The 18,328-nt window shown below is 37.2% G+C and overlaps 1 protein-coding gene across 3 annotated transcripts in view; it reads left to right on the forward strand.

Annotated features, from left to right (window-relative positions):
* Positions 1 to 17,085, forward strand: part of hirip3 (HIRA interacting protein 3) — a 39,095-nt gene extending 22,010 nt beyond the window's left edge. The window contains exons 1-8 of one of the 3 annotated variants that reach the window (XM_062984905.1): positions 5,531 to 5,626; positions 5,814 to 5,940; positions 7,892 to 8,030; positions 9,841 to 10,473; positions 12,155 to 12,324; positions 15,515 to 15,665; positions 15,755 to 15,853; positions 16,680 to 17,085. In XM_062984905.1, coding sequence (XP_062840975.1) covers positions 5,559 to 5,626; positions 5,814 to 5,940; positions 7,892 to 8,030; positions 9,841 to 10,473; positions 12,155 to 12,324; positions 15,515 to 15,665; positions 15,755 to 15,853; positions 16,680 to 16,873 — 1,581 coding nt within the window. In that variant the 5' untranslated portion in view covers positions 5,531 to 5,558 and the 3' untranslated portion in view covers positions 16,874 to 17,085. Of the gene's footprint in view, positions 1 to 5,530; positions 5,627 to 5,813; positions 5,941 to 7,891; positions 8,031 to 9,840; positions 10,474 to 12,154; positions 12,325 to 15,514; positions 15,666 to 15,754; positions 15,854 to 16,679 lie in introns of those variants that run through there. The other 2 variants (XM_062984906.1, XM_062984907.1) reach the window with 2 other exon arrangements.
* The last annotated feature ends 1,243 nt before the right edge of the window (positions 17,086 to 18,328 follow it).

The following is an 18,328-nucleotide window of genomic DNA, read 5'->3' on the forward strand; positions in this document are numbered from 1 at the left end:
CAAAGTAGTATGACAAAATCGCGTTAGTCGTGTACTAATTTGAAATACTATTTAGAAGGCTAGTAGGCTGTTTGGAACGCAGATCTGTTCTTAAACTGTTTTGCCGAAACCACACCCTATTCACTATGTAGTGCACTATTTAGGGTGTTTTATTGCTTAAAGACAGAGTTAATGTGTTTTGCGAAAAATCAAAAGGAAAAAAGCAAAAAGAAAAAAATACACACTGAAATAAATAAATAAACAAATAAATAAAAGCTACAATTAAAATAAACATATAAAAGTATTTTTGCAAAGTTAATTAAAAATTAATAATAACAACAATAATTATCACATTATTTATAATAATAATAATAATAATAATAATAATATTATTATTATTATTATTATTATTATTATTGTAAGACAGCCTTTATATTCCCACAAGGGGAAATCTGCCTTGTTACAGCAGCAAAAATAGAAAAAGATAAATTCAGAAATTAGCAGACAAATGTGAGACAATTATATATAACTGTGAAATATATGAATAATATATGAATAATGTATAATTTTTTTTTACAAATATTGCAAGATATCAACATACATTTCACAAGTAACAAGGTAGAAATGTGTACACTATGTATTGTAATAGTTACAGTTTAAGAGAAAGTAGATGTAAAACCAGATTGTTATTGTGATGGAGAGTCTGTTGCTCTGCTTGGGGCGGTGCTGATTGTAGCTTGACAGCAGCAGGGAGGGAAGAGCTGCGGTATTTCTCTTTTGAACACCGCAGGTGGAGAAGGAGCTGCCCAGTGCTGCGACTGTCTCTTCCAGTGGGTGAGAGGTGTTCTCCTTCTTTCCCCATACTTATTTCTATCATCCCAATCATTCTTCTTTCCTAATAATAATAAATATAGCTGCACACAGCGATTTCTGGGGTCCAACTGTGTCCAAGATAAGGCACAGAAGCACTATGCTAAATTTCATGTCAGTAGGACTATTACTGTTTGTGTAACATTATCTTGCAAATTATAGCGCCACCTTGTACTGCAGTTAAGGTATATTTTTGCCATAGCCTACAAACCTGCTATGATATGTGCCTGTGACGTTTAGGAAAAGTCGATGCAATGCTTTCTGAGCAGTATATGTGTTCTTTGCGGTTGATTTGCTCCACCCATATTTTTGATTGGCACCTGGCAATGGCACTATAGAAATTCTATCATTTTTTATATCACATTTGTATATGTGTGGTGAAAATCTAGAGACTAGTTCAGGAGTGTCTATCTCTGAGTGGATGGAGCTATGTGGTTCTTAAGAGTTTTTTGTAGGGCGCAAGATTAGGGTAAAAAGAATTTTGTCTCTACTGTTTGTTTATTATTGTTTATTAGAATTTTAACGTCATGTTTTACAGGAACGGTAATTATTCATTACACAAGGTTTATCAGTTCACAAAGTTATATCGAACACAGTCTTGGACAATTTAGTGTCTCCAATTTACCTTACTTGCATGTCTTTGGACTGTGGGAGGAAACCAAAGCACCCGGAGGAAACCTATGCGGACACGGGGAGAACATGCAAACTCCACACAGAAAGGACCCAGACCGCCCCACCGGGGAATCAAACCCAGGACCTTCTTGCTGTGAGGCAACAGTGTTACCCACTTAGCCACCGTGCTGCCCTTTTGTCTCTACTCATATTGGGTATGAGATATGGACATCAAACTTTGACGCTATGTTATAGAGTCACCGTCAGGACAATCAGGCTGAGTAACAAGAAGGACTACTACTGATTGACCAAGTCTCATATCCTTACGACTTATGGTTATGGTTACGACTTAAAGTAACAACAATAAAAACCATCACGGTCATCATGGCACTAAAGATAGGTGCCAGTTTATTGTATTGGATCACAAACTCATACCTAGAGCCAATTTAAAGTTCTGAAAGGTTAGAGTAAACCAGAGTAGCTAGAGAAAAACAATGAAAACTGAGAGTATACCAAAAAAATTTACAGTGACAAAATGAAACAAACTTAAGACGCATGTTGCTGTGTGGCACATAATCTACCAGTTAAGCTACCATAATAATAATAATAATAGTAAGAATAGTAATAATAATAATAATAATACAAACTCAATTACCTGAAAACTTTAGACATTTTGTAAAATGCAGTGAAAACCAAAATCTGTGATTTGTTAATTATTTAGAACTGATTATGTAACTGACAAAGGCACAAAGTCATTACTTTTAATGTTTTGGCTAATCAATTTAATTGTATTTTGTAAATGTAAACAAATGTTGATGACAATGATTACATACATAACTTCTTGAAGGCTACATCCTCACTTTGGGGGCATCAGTAGAAGGGGGTAAAAATCTATATCTAATGTCTGCTTGTTTTATCTAAATAATCTTATATCTTAAACCAATTTGAGTTTTTCTTAGTGGATTACTCACTGTCAAAGTCATGTTTAAGTACTATTAAAGGAATAATCACAGTCAGATTGGCCAGTAATATTTGGATTAGGGTTTAGTTATAGCACTTTTAACAAGCATTGCAATACAATCATTTCAAGCACTTTCAGAAAGAAAGTTTCATTTAAAAAGCAGCAATCTTCTTTTTAGAGTCTTACTGGACATCATGTCTTTCAGTAATACCTTTTTCCAAGCCAAATGGCAGGACCCTTGGTGACCACAATTAGATAGTGTACTGAAGTGTTTAAAAGATGAACTGCTACATTGAAGAGGCAGTTTGTTTGACTAAAATGCAGTGACTGTGTTTTAAAGAGTCAATGATAACTATAGTCTGGGTTAAATATAATGCATATACTGCTTTGTTGAATATTTGCATGTCTAGGTATCAGCAGTTTAGGAAAGTATTTTGTATATTTTAGTTCCTTAGGTCTGAAAATATTTTATTCTGTTTTGCTGTGGTTAACTAAAGATTATAAAGTAGTTTATATGATTTTAGAGATAATTCATGCAGTTGTAGTACAAACCAGTATGTACTCTCTGTCATGGATGTGTAGCTCTTCCCCCGAATAAAAGACATTCTTTAAAAAAAATGTAAGTTGAGAAAGACTTTTAAAATACTTTTTTATTTTATGTACATTTAGTAGCGCATACTTTTTTGTTTTTTTACTTCTACTTCAGTAAAATATATAAGCCATACTTCAACTTTTATTATTAATCTTTTAAATCAGATTAGTAGTACTTTTACTTTTGCCACCTCTGACTATGACTGATGGGCCAAAACACAGCCCTTTTATTTGCTGACATGGCATTATAGCCTTTGCTGCATTGCATGTAGACCTGTACCTGTAACACTGTTGATAGTTGATAGTAGCTGCATAAAACTACAGTAGACCCTTGACTTACTAATTTAATTGGTTCCGAAGGGCTGTTCTTAAGTCAAAACGTTCTAAGTTAAACCTATTTTTCCCATAAGAAATAATGTAAATAGAATTAATCCGTGCCAGACATCCCAAACCTTTCTAATGTCTTAAATGGTCTTTTTTGTTATAAATACAAGTAGTTTTTCTCTTAAATTATAGAATATACATTCCTGTAATAAACAATAATAAACAACAATACACAGTAGTACTGTACATAAAAACACCACATTTCAGTACAGTACGTGTGCTGTACCATACACCATAATACATTCTTTTTTACCTTCTTTTTTTATAAAATGTATCCACCAGAAACAACAATAACTGTCATATTTCTCTATTATTTCCTTCTTTATTTCAATAGTGTTGTATTTTGTAGGTGTAATTGCACGAAAGAAAGAATACTTTACTCCTAATTTCCTTTTTCTCTCTCACTCACTGTCCCCTTTGTCTGATACACAGTGACAGCTACTGGCAGAAGTAATTAAACAACAACAAATAGTAATAGATTTTTTCATTTTCTCGCCACTACTCTTGCTCTGCACCCTATTTGGGGCCATTTTAATATAGAATTTTACAAAATATAAAGAAAACACCGAAAAAAACACCGTCCGCTGTCCGAATGTTCGCTCACTGTATATATATATATAGAGAGAGAGACGGTCAGAGTCAACTTGTTCGTGACGTCACGTAGACCCTTGAGTTAGGAACCATTTGCCATTCGAACATTTTGGGTTACGAGCGATCTTTTTCAACTTAACGTACTAACAAATTTTGGATTACGAACTGAAATTCGCGAAACACGTGAATTCACGAACAAGTTAATACTAGAGATGGACCGATCGGGGTTTTTGGCACCGATTCCGATCTCCGATCTCCTTAAATGTCGTGGTTTTAAATAAACACCAGCTACTACAGAACATTTTGTGTGACTTACATTAAAAAGCTTAATTAAAAAGCTTAATTAAACTGCTATTACCACAGATCTGTAACCGAGTCAGACTCGTTCCGTCTAAGGAGCTAAAAGTTTTCTAAAAGTTCAGCAGATGATCCTGAACTAACAAATTTGGTAATGAATAAACTTTTGCCTCGGATTGGCTCTGTAACGTCTTCTGTTCTCATCTACATCACAAGTAAGAACCGCTTACGATTTACCAAAGTGAACCAGGAGTTTATATAACGTGCTGATAGAATCGACTCAGATGTGACCGGGTTGAATTATCTTTTTAAAGTAAATATTACAATCAGCAAAATTACATCGTAAGAGCTTTCACGATGGTTTCTACGATTGTTGATGAATGGTGATGTGATGGTTGGTGCTTCGTAGCTCAAAGTCTGGATCAATCCACTGAGCTGTTAACTTAACATGGTCTTTATATATCACACGATCGGATCGGCTACTTTTAGGAAATATCGCCGATCACCGATAGCATATTTTGATTAAAAATCGGCCGATACCGATTCGTAGCCGATCGATCGTCCCATCTCTAGTTGATACAGTACAGTACTAATATATATATATATATATATATATATATATATATATATATATATATATATATATATATATATATATATATTACAGGAATGTCTATTCTATAATTCAAGATTTAAGGGAAAATATACTTGTATTTCTAACAAAAAAGACCATTTAAGACATTAGAAAGGTTAAGTAAGGGGTGGTTTGGGAGGTCTGGCACGGATTAATTCTATTTACATGATTTCTTATGGGAAAAATAGGTTTAACTAACAAACATTTTGACTTAAGAACAGCCCTACTGAACCAATTAAATTCGTAAGTCAAGGGTCTACTGTATGTATATATATATATATATATATATATATATATATATATATATATATATATATATATATATATATATATATATGCATGCAGTCAACTAGAATGTTTGTTAAGAAAAATTATAATTATAAAATTATAATTGCTTTTTTCATGCCTTGCTAAAAATAACACTTAGGGGAAAAAAATCCTGACTCAGAATATCATAATTAATGCGCCACAGGGTTCATTTTTCAAAAAAAATGGCAAAATAAGAACAGACTTGGACGTCTTCCGAGCACAACTACGTGATGATGCAATGCAGCGTGCGCGCGACCGCTGGAGAGCGCGCCAAACCTGGAAGTGCGCGAGAAGTGCGTGTTTTTTCTTACGTAGTTTTTGGTATTGACCATGGTTTCAGAAGAGATTGCAGTACGCAGTTTTGTCTCACGAGAACTACAAAGGTGTTGCCACCTCAGGTAAACTCACTTGTCCAATATCTTTTTGCCCCAACGTTGTTTGCATGACGTATGGCTCATAAATTTGGGTAGCTGGTGTATAAGTATGTTCTCTGCATTTTTGTATTTGTCTGGTAATGACATCCATTAATGTATGTAACCAAGTGTTGTTGATGTGAATTGTGATTGGCATCATGTTTGTTTGTAGCACGTTAACACTTGGCATACTCAGGAAGCGATACCTAGAGCATGTGGGCAGGGAATCCCTCAGTCCAGATCAAAGACTTTTACTCAAGCAAATAGTGGAAGACGAGCTATTAAAAATGCAGGTGGAGGTAAGTAATGTCACTCAACTATGGCTGTTAGAGATCTATTGCTAAACATTTCCCAGGTGTTTACATCTTGTGAACCAGTCACGTATCGACGACTCATCCAAGTCACCAATTACAGTTTTTCTCGGTCGCTTTGGTGCATTTCTCACATCACCATTAACATTTGCACAACAGTAAGTGCATTTCTCAAAACAATTAGTACAAACTGCAAAACCTAGTTGATAACCTGCAAAAGCGTGTCACTTGCTCAAAATGGATAGTTCATTCCTCAAAAGCAAGTATTCATGTCAATGAAAGTGTCAGTGTCATCAAAATAAAAAGTCCTGACACCATTGTTTATGAACAAGATAGTCAAATGGCTTTGTCATGTTTTCATTATGACAGTTCACTCTGTAAGTGTTTTCCAATGCAAAAAAGTCAGATCATGGTGACTACCTGAAAATGCTCAAGACAGCACTATACACTATTAGCACACCCATTTGAAATCTACAGTTAAGTTACACATTACTGTATTTAGTGAGGTAAATGAGTACAAGACACTCAATATGTATGTTTCACATTTTTACTGCATATGCTCTTTGCAATTCTAATTTGTTCACAGCATTGTGCTAAAGCAAAGTACAAACTTATTTACAACAAACATAAGAAACACCCTTTGGGTAGAGCTGTGCACAACTGTAAACAATAGTGCAGTACATATTGGAACTGAATTGGAACATACAACATACTGATTTTGACAACTAGTTCAACATTTTTGTATGTAATGATACAAGCAATGAAATGAAGACTATTAGTTTCATAGAGAATGACTATTCAGCATTCATAAGTATAGTTCATTTTGACTGACATGACATAAGCAAATGATGATGTTATAAAACAGCAGAGAATTGTATGGAAGCAATTGATGCATGTCCAAAAGCATTTGCAATTTGTTGGAAGGAATGAGAAACTGCTACTATGATGTGCACAAATGACTAAATCTTGTGGAGGCTGAACTAACAGTTATGAGAATTTTAATTCTGATCAGAGAAATGCACCAAAGCAATCGAGAAAAACTGTAACTCAAACATCTTAACTGAAGAAGATGGAGTACCAGCAGAATGCCATCAGTCTGTATGTATATTAACAAATATAATAATGTATGAATGCAGAAAAATTGTCTGTGGCCTTGCAGCTTGATTTAGCCAGAGGCCTTTGTTCCAGTGAAACATATCATGTACATACATCATGTAATTTTACAAAAAAAAAAACAGTCCCCCTCCAGCTGTATTGAAATGGTAAGTCCAGTGCATTAGTTTTTGATGACATTTGGGTTTGATATCAAAATGTAATAAGTTTAGTGTTTAAGCTTTTATTTTGTTTTGGGGTGAGTATTTTTCACCTTTCAGTTGATTCTTAACTAGGTAAAATCCATTTTCCATTGAATTAACACCATTTGTATGAAATGTTATGATGACTATAGGGTCCAACATCAGTGCCAAGCATCACAAATGTGCTTGTGGCTAAATGGAACAAATCCCTGCAGCCAAGCATCAAAATCTAAAAGAAAGCCTTTCCAGAAAAGTAGCAGCAAATGGAGTGTCACATATGTGTTATGTTTTAATGCCAGCTTCACAAGTGTACAGTTTTATGGATAACACAAATTGACAAATAAATAAATCCAGCATTAATGTGTGCACTTACATCATCTTTTTTTGTTTATTTATATAGTAGCACTTACCCTAAATATAATCTTTATAACACATATCTTGCAAAAAGGGCCATAACCCTATACAACAAATCCTTGATAAGAAGATTAGCAGGAAGTAAGAAAATGCACTCCTGAGAATTGTGCTACAATTTGCTTGTTGCTGCATTGAGCTGTTGGGGGATTCTAAAAATGCAGAAATTCAGTCTTCTTCTACAAAAAGATAAATAATGTGTTGTATAATTTAAACTAACTGTTATTTTCTAGGACAGCAGCAGTGATGATGAACCTGAAGTAAAGAGTGTGAATCAAAATAAACGGAAGAGAGATGATGAGGAAGAAGAGCACAACAAAGATCATGTGGGGGCTACAAAAAAGAAATCACGTCTTGTGTCAGACTCCCCAGGTGGCTAGACTTACAGCTTTTATGTTCAGTATTTTTTGGTTTTAAATCTGTTAAAATTTTTCTCACATGCCACAGTTAGCTTTGAAAGAAGAAGGGCAGTGGTTCTCAAAATGTTTGTAGCCGTGGACCAATCTATGTGAAACATAGGCTACATACGCTATGGGTCTTGCACCATATATTTGGATTATATATATACATACATACAGTCATGTGAAAAAGTTAAGACACCACATAAGAAACTTTATCTTTTTGAACATATTTAAACATATGAACATTTGAGCTTTATATGAAACGTATTGGGAGATCAAGGGAGCTTATATAACTAAACAAAAAAAACTGAAAAAATTACTTTTAAACACAAGTTGTGAAATGTAATGAACAAAAATTAAAATTTATTGTGAGGAAGAAGTTAGGACACCCTATGCCCTAATAGCTGGTATTTCCCCCTTTGGCTGAAATAACCTTAATTAGATGTTTCCTATAACCATCTACCGTCGTCTGACATCGACTGGGACAAAGTTTTTCCCACTCCTCCATGCAGAATTTCTTCAGCTGTGTGAGGTTTGAGGGGTTTCTTGCATGCACAGCCCGTTTCAAATCACCCCACAGCATCTCAATAGGATTAAGATCCGGGCTTTTTTGAGCCATTCCTTGGTGGATTTACTGGAATGTTTTGGGTCGTTGTCATGTTGCATGGTCCACTTCCGCTTCAGCTTCAGTTTTTAGACAGATGGTCTTACATTTTTCTCAAGCACCCTCTGATACATTGAAAAATCCATCGTGGATTCTATAATGGAGAGCTTGCCAAGCCCTGCTGCTGCAAAGCAGCCCCAAACCATGACATTTTTACCTCCATGCTTCACAGCTGGTATGAGGTTCTTGTTCTCAAATGCTGTGTTTGGTTTGTGCCAAACATGTCTTCTGTTACTGTGCCCAAATTATTTAACTTTGGATTAATCTGTCCAAAGCACATTGTTCCAGAAGTTCTGGTCTTTGTCTAGGTGTTCTCTGGCAAACTTTAGTCTTGCCCTGATGTTTTTTTTTTTTTTTTTTTTGACAGCAAGGGTTTCCTCCTTGCACACCTCCCATGAAAATCAAACTTGTGCAGTCTCTTTCTGATGGTAGATGCACGTACCTTGACATCAACTGTGGCAAGAGCTACCTGTAGGTCCCGTGATGACATTGTAGGATTATTGGAGACTTCTTTACGCATCTTGCGGTCTGCTCCTGGGCTGAACTTGCTAGGACGGCCTGACCTGGCCATGTTGGCAGTTGTTTTAAATGTTCACCACTTGTAAATTATTTTCTGGACAGTGGAATGGCTGATTTCTAATTGTTTTGAGATCTTTGTAAATCCCTTCCCAGACTCATATGCATCTACAGCCTTCTTTCTGAAGGCCTCAGAGAGCTCTTTAGATCTCACCATGGTGATAACACTTACTTCAGTAATCAAGAGCAAACCAAACTAATGTCTGAGGTTTAAATAAAACTCCAATGTCTTCTAATGATGGTCTAATCATTGCAGCTGATGTGCACCTGATTTTTGTAGTAATAAATGTGGGGGTGTCCTAACTCTTACCTCACAATAAATTTCCATTTTTGTTCATTACATTTTACAACTTGTGTTTAAAAGTAATTTTTAACATTTTTTTTGTTTAGTTATATAAGCTCCATCTGTCTGTACTGTTCAAATGAAGCTTGTTTGTTGTTTATATGTTTAAATATGTTCAAAAAGACAAAGGTTTTCATGGGGTGTCCTAACTTTTTCACATGACTCTGGGTGAAATTCTCATTCATTTCATTTCTACAGTGACTGATTTTCCAGACTCTGGAACACAGAAAGAACCAAATTCTAAACAGCTGAAAGAAGTGGAGGATGTTAGTGATAAGAACATGGGTGAAGAGAGTGATGAACAGAATAACAAGATGGAAGAGAAGAAGAAGAAGAAAAAACAAGATGTCAGAGTGAATAAGAAGAAGAAATTAAGCCTAGAAACTGAAGAGGACAATGATAAAAAGAAAACTAAGTCGAATGGGAAAACAAATGCTATAATCAGTGAAGAAGAGGATCATAATGAGTCCAGTGATTCTGGTGAAGACAAAGAAAACCAGCAGAAAGCAAAAGGTCTAAAGAAAAAGCAAAATATTAGCTCAGACAGTGAGCAGGAGGAGAGGACGGCTAAAGATGTGGCTAAAGTTAAAGGTAAAGCAGCTAATCAGAAGAAGAGCATAAGAAAAGTGAATGTAAAATCACCCAATTTGCAGGATTGTGAGGCTGTTAGAAGAGTTCAGAAAGATGTTTTTGGGAGCAGCTCTGAAAGTGAAAAAGAAAACGAGGAGAAGAATACAGAGAGGAAGGAAACAAGTGAGAGTGATGATGACCTTGATAAAGAAATCAATGAAAGAAAAGCTGCTGATGGTGTGTCCTCTGATGAGGAAATGGGTAGGTGCTGCCTTTTTTTAAAAATCAGAAACTGAAATCTTTTATTCACAAAAGTATTTAGACCCTTTGCTGTGGCAATTGTGGTCAGGTGCATCCTGTTAGCTTTAATTATTCTTGAGATGTGTCTAGGGCTCAGTTGGAATTCACTTGTAGTTTGGAAAGGCACCTCGGTCTAAATGGGCCTGCAATTGACACTAGATTGTCAAAACAGAAACCAAGTCATGAAGTCGAGAAGCTGTCTCTGAACCCCTGCAATGGAATTTTGGCAAGGATTTAAAACAATAAATCAGGGCAAGGATATAAAACAATATCCAAGTCATTGATTTTAATTATAGAAGAAGTTTGGCACAACCTTAAACCTAGAATTGGCCGTCCAGCCAAATTTCTGGGCAAGGAGGGCTTTGGGTGTAGGAGTAAACCCAACAGTCGTGTAGAGATTAGAGAATCTGTAAGTCAGACAATCATCTATCTCTGCAGCCCTCAATAAATTAGGCCCGATGGTGGGTTTCAAGACAGCCCACTTTAAGTTTACAAAACTGCACGTAAAAGACTGCCAGCATGGGGAAATAAAGTGATGTGATGAAAATTTAACTGTGCAAGAGCAAGCTCTATGTCTGGTGAAAAACAGGCACTGCTCATCAGCTGGCTAATACTGTCTATTAGGTGAAACATGGTGGTAGCCTCATACTAGGGGGTGCTTCTCAGCAGCAAGTACATGAAGGAATGGAAAAATGCAGGCATATACAGGATCCTCCTCCAAAGTGCCAGCAAACCCCAACTTGGGTGACGGTTCACAAAAATATCACTTGAGAGGCCTAAGTGGCCACAGCTCAGGTATAAACTCCATTGAACATCTGAGAAGAGATCTGAAGTTGGCAGTTCACAGATGCTCGCTATGCACTCTGACAGAGCCTGAGAGGATCCATGAGGAAGAATGAGAAAAATGCCCAAATCCAGGTGTTCAAAGCTTATAGAGATGTGTTCAAGAAGATTTGCAGCTGTAATTGCTGCCAGAATAGCTTTGAACAAAGGGTCTGGTATACTTTTGTGGAAAAGAAGAGTTTTTAAATGGTTTATTAATACTTTTTTTCTGTTTTTAATCTTTTTCTTTTGTCATTACAAATGATTAAGTGTAGATTTATGGGTAAAAATGGCTAATGAACTAATTTAGAATCAGATCCTCAATACAAAATCAAGTCTTATTATTTTCTGAATCCACAGTATATGCTAACTCCCAATTTGATGCCTGCAACATCAAAAAGTTGAGACAGGGCAATACAAGACTGCAAAGTTTGTAACATTATTAAATTTACCTGTTTTGGAACTTTTCACTGGTAAACAAGTGAATAGGCACCAGATGAAATTGTCATGAATAGGGAAAAAGGAGCCATTAACCAGGGATGCCCCTACTTGTTTTGGCAATACAATGCCAAGCCACATTGTCCATGTGTTTTAACAGTATGTCTTTGTAGAGAGTGCTAGACTAGCCTTCTTGTGTCTACCTATGACGCATACCAGCTAATTTGTCAGCAGTTAGCAAGCTGGCTTTTGGCTGTAAGCTAGTTTCTTGGACTGTATATGGTCACAATTGTAAGTCACTTTAGATAAAAGTGTGTTAAATGCAAATTGTATATTAAATTGATTAATCGTTAATTTTAAATTAATCTTACATGTTCATCAGAAAAAAAGAATGAACAAAGGAGTAAAGCGGAGGACTCAGATTCCTCTTCTTCCTTGTTGCCCTCATTGGAGGATGAAGATGACAACAGAGGAAAAAATTCTAAACAGGAAGAAACGAAAAAGAAGACCAAAAATAGCGAAAAGAGTGAGAGCAAGACCACAGCTAGAAAGGTGAGGCGAGGAGAGCTGCTAACATCACCACCTCTGTTTTATTTGTCCCCATTTTATAGTGCTACCTTTCCTACTCAGATATTCATATGGTCATAAGAAATTTGATTTTAGCCATACTTAGCAGTAGCCCCTTTCGGCAGCAATTACAGCTCACTGAGCGCTGCAATAAAGAATGGGATAAACTATCCAAATCCTGATGTGAAAAGATTATATAGAGTATTGAAAAGATAGTACATACAGTATATGAAGTGGCAATCAGAAATATTCACATCCCCACCTTAAAAGGTATTATGGTATAGAATTGAATGAAAATGTATCAGAGGATACATATTTATTGATATGTATGTGCAATTTATATAACATAGATTGACATAATTTTAAGTTTAAATTAAAAACATTTGTTTCAGGCGCCCAGGTGGCGCAGCGGGATATTCCTCTAGCACAACAGCACCGAGATTCTGAACTCCTCGGTTCAAAACTCCGCGTTGCCACTGGCCGTCTGGGCTCCATCTAGCGGGCATAATTGGCAGTTCCTGCCGCAGACACAGTCAGGTCATCCCGCCCTAGCAGAACCACGTGGGTGGCGTCTTTAAACTCTGTGTGAGGACCCTGATTGGCAGATAGTGAGGCGCCTGTTCAGAGTGCATAGGTGAAAAAAGGGTTCCGCTAAGGGCTGCACGTGGGTCGGAGAGAGTGTGAGCAGCAGTATACCCACCTCGACTGGAATCAGGGATTCCACAGCAGCAGAAGACATTGACTATGCTAAATTGGAAGAAAATGGGAGAAAAATGCATGAATAAAATCATGCACAAAAACATCTATTTCTCCCGATAAATGTCCATGTGCACTTTTTTTCTTCTGGTCATAAACATCACCTTTCTTGCATTAGACAAACTGCTGATCCATATGGCCAAACAGTTCCAGTTTGTCACTTGGTAGAAGGTTGACCCAAACTTAGGTGCAGGTCTAACTAAATTCTTTCTGGTATATTCCATTCTACCTTTTCTGTGTCTCTTTATCAAGAGTGTTTTGCGTTGTTGAGTCTGGCCATGAACTCCTTGGTAGTTAAATGATCTTCTTTTGTTTGTCACTGACACATCTGTCCCAGCCATCTGTTCATCCTGTAAGCTCAGTAGCTTAGTGGTTAAGGTACTGGACTGGTAGTCAGAAGGTTGCAAGTACAAGTCCCACTACTGCCAGGTTGTCACTGTTGGGCCCCTGAGCAAGGCCCTTAACCCTCAAATACTACAACCCAAAATCAGAAAAAGTTGGGACAGTATGTAAAATGCAAACAAAATAAAAATGCAGTGTTCCACTTGCAAAGCTAAATATTGTAAAATACACTGCCTGGCCAAAAAAAGGTCACCACCTGGATTTAACTAAGCAAATAGGTAAGAGCCTCCCATTGGATAATTACTGCATGGGTGATTATGTTTCAGCTGGCAACAAGTTATTTAACAGTAACTGATGCAGTAAGTAGCTTTTCATTTGGAAAAAAAACCATGTCGAAAGACACATCCTGTGGTCGTGGAAAAGATGTTAATCTCTTTCAGAAGGGTCAAATTATTGGCATGCATCAAGCAGAGAAAACATCTAAGGAGATTGCTGAAACTACTAAAATCAGGTTAAGAACTGTCCAACGCATTATTAAAAAGTGGAAGGACAGTCGGAAAAAAATCTTTAATGATCGTGATTGGCGATCACTTAAACGTTTGGTGAAATCAAATGGTAGAAAAACTACAGTAGAACTCAGGGATATGTTTAATAGTGAAAGTAAGAGCATTTCCACACGCACAATGCGAAGGGAACTCAAGGGATTGGGACTAAACAGCTGTGTAGCCTTAAGAAAACCACTTGTCAGTTAGGCTAACCAGCAAATACTGCTTCAATTTGCTAGAGAGCATAAAGATTGGACTCTGGAGCAATGGAAAAAGGTCATGTGGTCTGATGAGTCCAGATTTACCCTGTTCCAGATTGATGGGCGCATCAGGGTAAGAAGAGAGGCGGCTGAAGTGATGCACCCATCATGCCTAGTGCCTACCGTACAAGCCTGTGGGGGCAGTGCTATGATCTGGGGTTGCTGCAGTTGGTCAGGTCTAGGTTCAGCAACGTTATGTGCCCAAAGAATGAGGTCAGCTGACTACCTGAATATACCGACCAGGTTATTCCATCAATGGATTTTTTCTTCCCTGATGGCACGGGCATATTCCAAGATGACAATGCCAGGATTCATTGGGCTCAAATTGTGAAAGAGGTACATCATTTTCACACATGGATTGGCCACCACAGAGTCCAGACCTGAACCCCATTGAGAATCTTTGGGATGTGCTGGAGAAGACTTGCGCAGTGGTCCAAATCTCCCATCATCAATACAAGATCTTGGGGAAAAATTAATGCAACTCTGGACAGAAATAAATGTTGTGACATTGCAGAAGCTTGTGGAAATGATGCCACAGCGAATGCGTGCCGTAATCAAAGCTAAAGGCGGTCCAACGAAATATTAGAGTGTGTGACCTTTTTTTTGGCCAGGCAGTGTATAAGTATAATATAAGTGTTTTGCAGGAATCAATTTCTAAAGTTGTGTATATTTAACCAATAGAATTAGGTTTGTCATTGAAAACACTGATTTTTTTTCTGTTAAAGAAAATTTTAAGTGAATCCACAAATTACAGATTTCAGGTTTTTGCATTTCAAGAAAGTCCCATCTTTTCTCTAAATAAGGTTTGTACTATCAAGACATTTTGTAATAACACAAATCACTTTGACAAAGTTTACATTTATGACATTTAGCAGACTATGACATCCAAAGCAACTTACAGTTGTGGCCAAATACAAATAATCAAAAAATCAAGCTACAGAGGGTTAAAAGTCTTGCAGGACTTGAACCAAAACCTTCTGATCTAGTCTAGTACCTTAAATGGTGAACTACCAATTCCCTTGATGCAAATATTGAACAAACTAAGGTGTTTAAATCCTTAATATCCTTGGCATGTGGAAACTGTTTTACACTACAACATGTACAATATGTTAAAGAGAGCCATCGGGTACATAAGTGTTGGATAGCCGCAAGTGTGAATAACACCAAGCCAAAACATTAATTGTGAAGTAACCCAGTTATTATTCAGGTTTCATGTAAAATTGTGAAGCAGATGCCTTTAGCATCTTCATTTGTATGCTCCATAATTGCCAGGATGATGAGAATAAAGCTGTGTCCAGACTAAAACGCTACATTGCTCTCTGTGGTGTACGACGCAACTATAAGAAGCTGTTAGAGGGCTGCAGGTCAGTAAAGTCTAAGGTAGAGGTTCTCAAAAAAGAACTGGAGGAGCTTGGGGTAGAAGGTTAGTGGTGCATTATTACATATTTAAAATGTTATGTATACTGTATATACACTTACACTATTTGTCATTCTCATTACTTTGGCCCTCAGGTCAGCCATCTATAGAAAAGTGTAAGAAGGCCAGAATGAAGAGAGAGGAAGCTCAGGAGCTAGCAGAGCTGGATGTTAGCAACATCATCACCACTCAGGGTATGCCACTGATATAACTGTCTTTTTAGTTTAGGCCAGACTTTTAAAAAACTATAACCAGTAGTGATGGAAGGAATGATTCAGCTGTAGATTAAAAAATCCTTTTTATAGTGCCCAAGTGGCGCAGCGGGATATTCCGCTAGCACAGTGGTCCCCAATCACTGGGTCATTTATTACTGGGCCCTCAGAAAGAATAAATAAATAGAGATCGCTACAAGAGCAATTATATTTTCAATACTCTTCGGGTGTTATTGTCCCCAATCACCACTAGGTGGGAGCAGCATCTCGTTGCAGCGAAAAAAGTTCAGGATTCACATGGATTTTCCATTCTATAGTTATTCTATTTTAAATTCCCCTCCCCCGCCGGTCCATAAAATTATATCTTATATTAAACCGGTCTGTGGTGCAAAAAAGGTTGGGGACCACTGCGCTAGCACACCAACGCAGAGATTCTGAACTCCTCTGTTTGAAACTCAGTGTTGCCACCGGTCGGCTGGGCCCATCTAGTGAGCATAATTGACAGAATCGGTCAGAATTAAAGTAAATTAGGTGTACTCGGTTTGGACAATGCAAAAATGGTGACAAAACCAGTAGTGATACAGAGCGTACTGCTTTTTTGTAAAATGTGGTGGTACAGTCTTTGATGCATGCAACTGTGTACAGCAGCTGCAGGTAATTCATAATATAATTTACTTAGATCCAACCAGGTACTTTGACCTTTTAAAAAAACTCCTTACCTTTTACATAGTTACATAGTGAACTTGTCACTAAATGTAACTGCCTAAAATGCTGATGTCTGTAAGTTAACCTTGCCTTTGTTTGTCAGGTCGTCCAAAACGGAGAAGAGCTGCAGCGTCGTGGATGCAACCTGAGAGTAGCTCTTCTCCACAGTCAGCCTACAAACGTGTGGTGGACTCTGACTCTGAAAGTGAAGATGGATATGCAGAAAAGGGACGCAAGAGATTAACAAACTGGAGTAACCTGCGGGGAATCATTAGTGATGACGCAGACAGCAATTAATCAAAAAGTGCCATTCCATTACAAACAGTGAGCAAAGTGTTAATGGTATATTCTGTTCAGGCTGTTTCGTTTTTGTTTCCTTTTCTTTGTTTTGATATTGTTGTGGTCTCTTATGATGTCATTGTTGGTATGTTAACCATTGTACCATTTTACATATTTGTTACTTTTTGTAAATGTAATTGATAAATAAAGAATTATTAGTTGTACTTTTATCTTTTATCTTTATCTTTTTATATTTAAAAAGGAGAATTTGAGGAGAACGAAGCTAACCCACGCCCCCTTCGACACGTGGGCAGCAGCAGTATACATTTTTTCACCTGCACTAGGCGAGTGCTCATGCGGATCAGCCTTGTGTACGGAGAAGCACCCTGATCAACACACTCCTTCCTCGTCTCTGTGCAGGTGCCATCAACCAGCCAGCAGAGGTCGCAGTTGCATTAGTTATGAGAGAGTCCCTCTCCGGCTAATACACCACCCCTATATGACCAATCGTTGTTCATGTGGCCACTTAGCCAGCCGGCAGGCAGAACTAAGACTTGATACGATGTATTCGAAATCCTAGCTCTGGTGTGCTAGCATGTGTTTTTGTCGCTGTGCCACCTGAGCGGCCATATTTCTTTTATATCACAGTTTTATAATACCATTTATACACATTGCATTATACATCATTCCTTTTTTAGTAACAGTGGCATACTGAAAGTCATTTATACCTTTACATCAATGATGAAGAAAAATTTTATCTTGTTATTTAATACCAAAGTTATTTGGGCACGTGCTTAGATATTTGGGCAAATGCACAGGCACACAAAATACACTATTGTATCCACTAATTTGTCGGCACCTTTTTTTAGTAATTGAGTTCTAATTATTGAGCCAAATCAATTGCTATCAAGTTTAGAAAATCAGTGATATCAAACAAAGTTCCTGGCTATAGTCCGGCCCTTTCATGTTCTAGCATAACCGTCATTGGTAGAAACACAGTTCAAAATCTTGTTTAAAGCTTTTTGCAGAAGAGTGGTTCTTTTTTAAAGACAGGCACGAAGAAGGAGTGTGTAGTTTTACTTCTTATTAATGTCAGTTGTCTTGGAATGTGTCTCACTGAGATCAGTGTTGCGTACAGTGTGTCACACATTACTGTCCGTTAACCAGTCATCGCCCATCTTGAATGGCAATTGCTGCAGCACTGAGGAATCAGTTTGATAATTTTTTCCTTTAAACATAGTCAATCGGGTGCCCATCAATAGCACAGCTCAAATTCGAGCTCAGGATCTCAGCAGTGGTGGGATCCACTGCACCACCCAAGCACTCCGGGAAAGTTAAAATAACAATAAATGAGCTTTAAATGCTCAAATACTGGTTATTTGCTAAATTTAACATACAGCTTTTAAAAAAACAATAAATGACACCCCCTCCTATTTTTCTTTAATCAGTGTCTCTACGTGTATTGCAGCAGTT

This window comes from Trichomycterus rosablanca, chromosome 22 (genome assembly GCF_030014385.1).
Source record: "Trichomycterus rosablanca isolate fTriRos1 chromosome 22, fTriRos1.hap1, whole genome shotgun sequence".
NCBI classification, from domain to species: domain Eukaryota; kingdom Metazoa; phylum Chordata; class Actinopteri; order Siluriformes; family Trichomycteridae; genus Trichomycterus; species Trichomycterus rosablanca.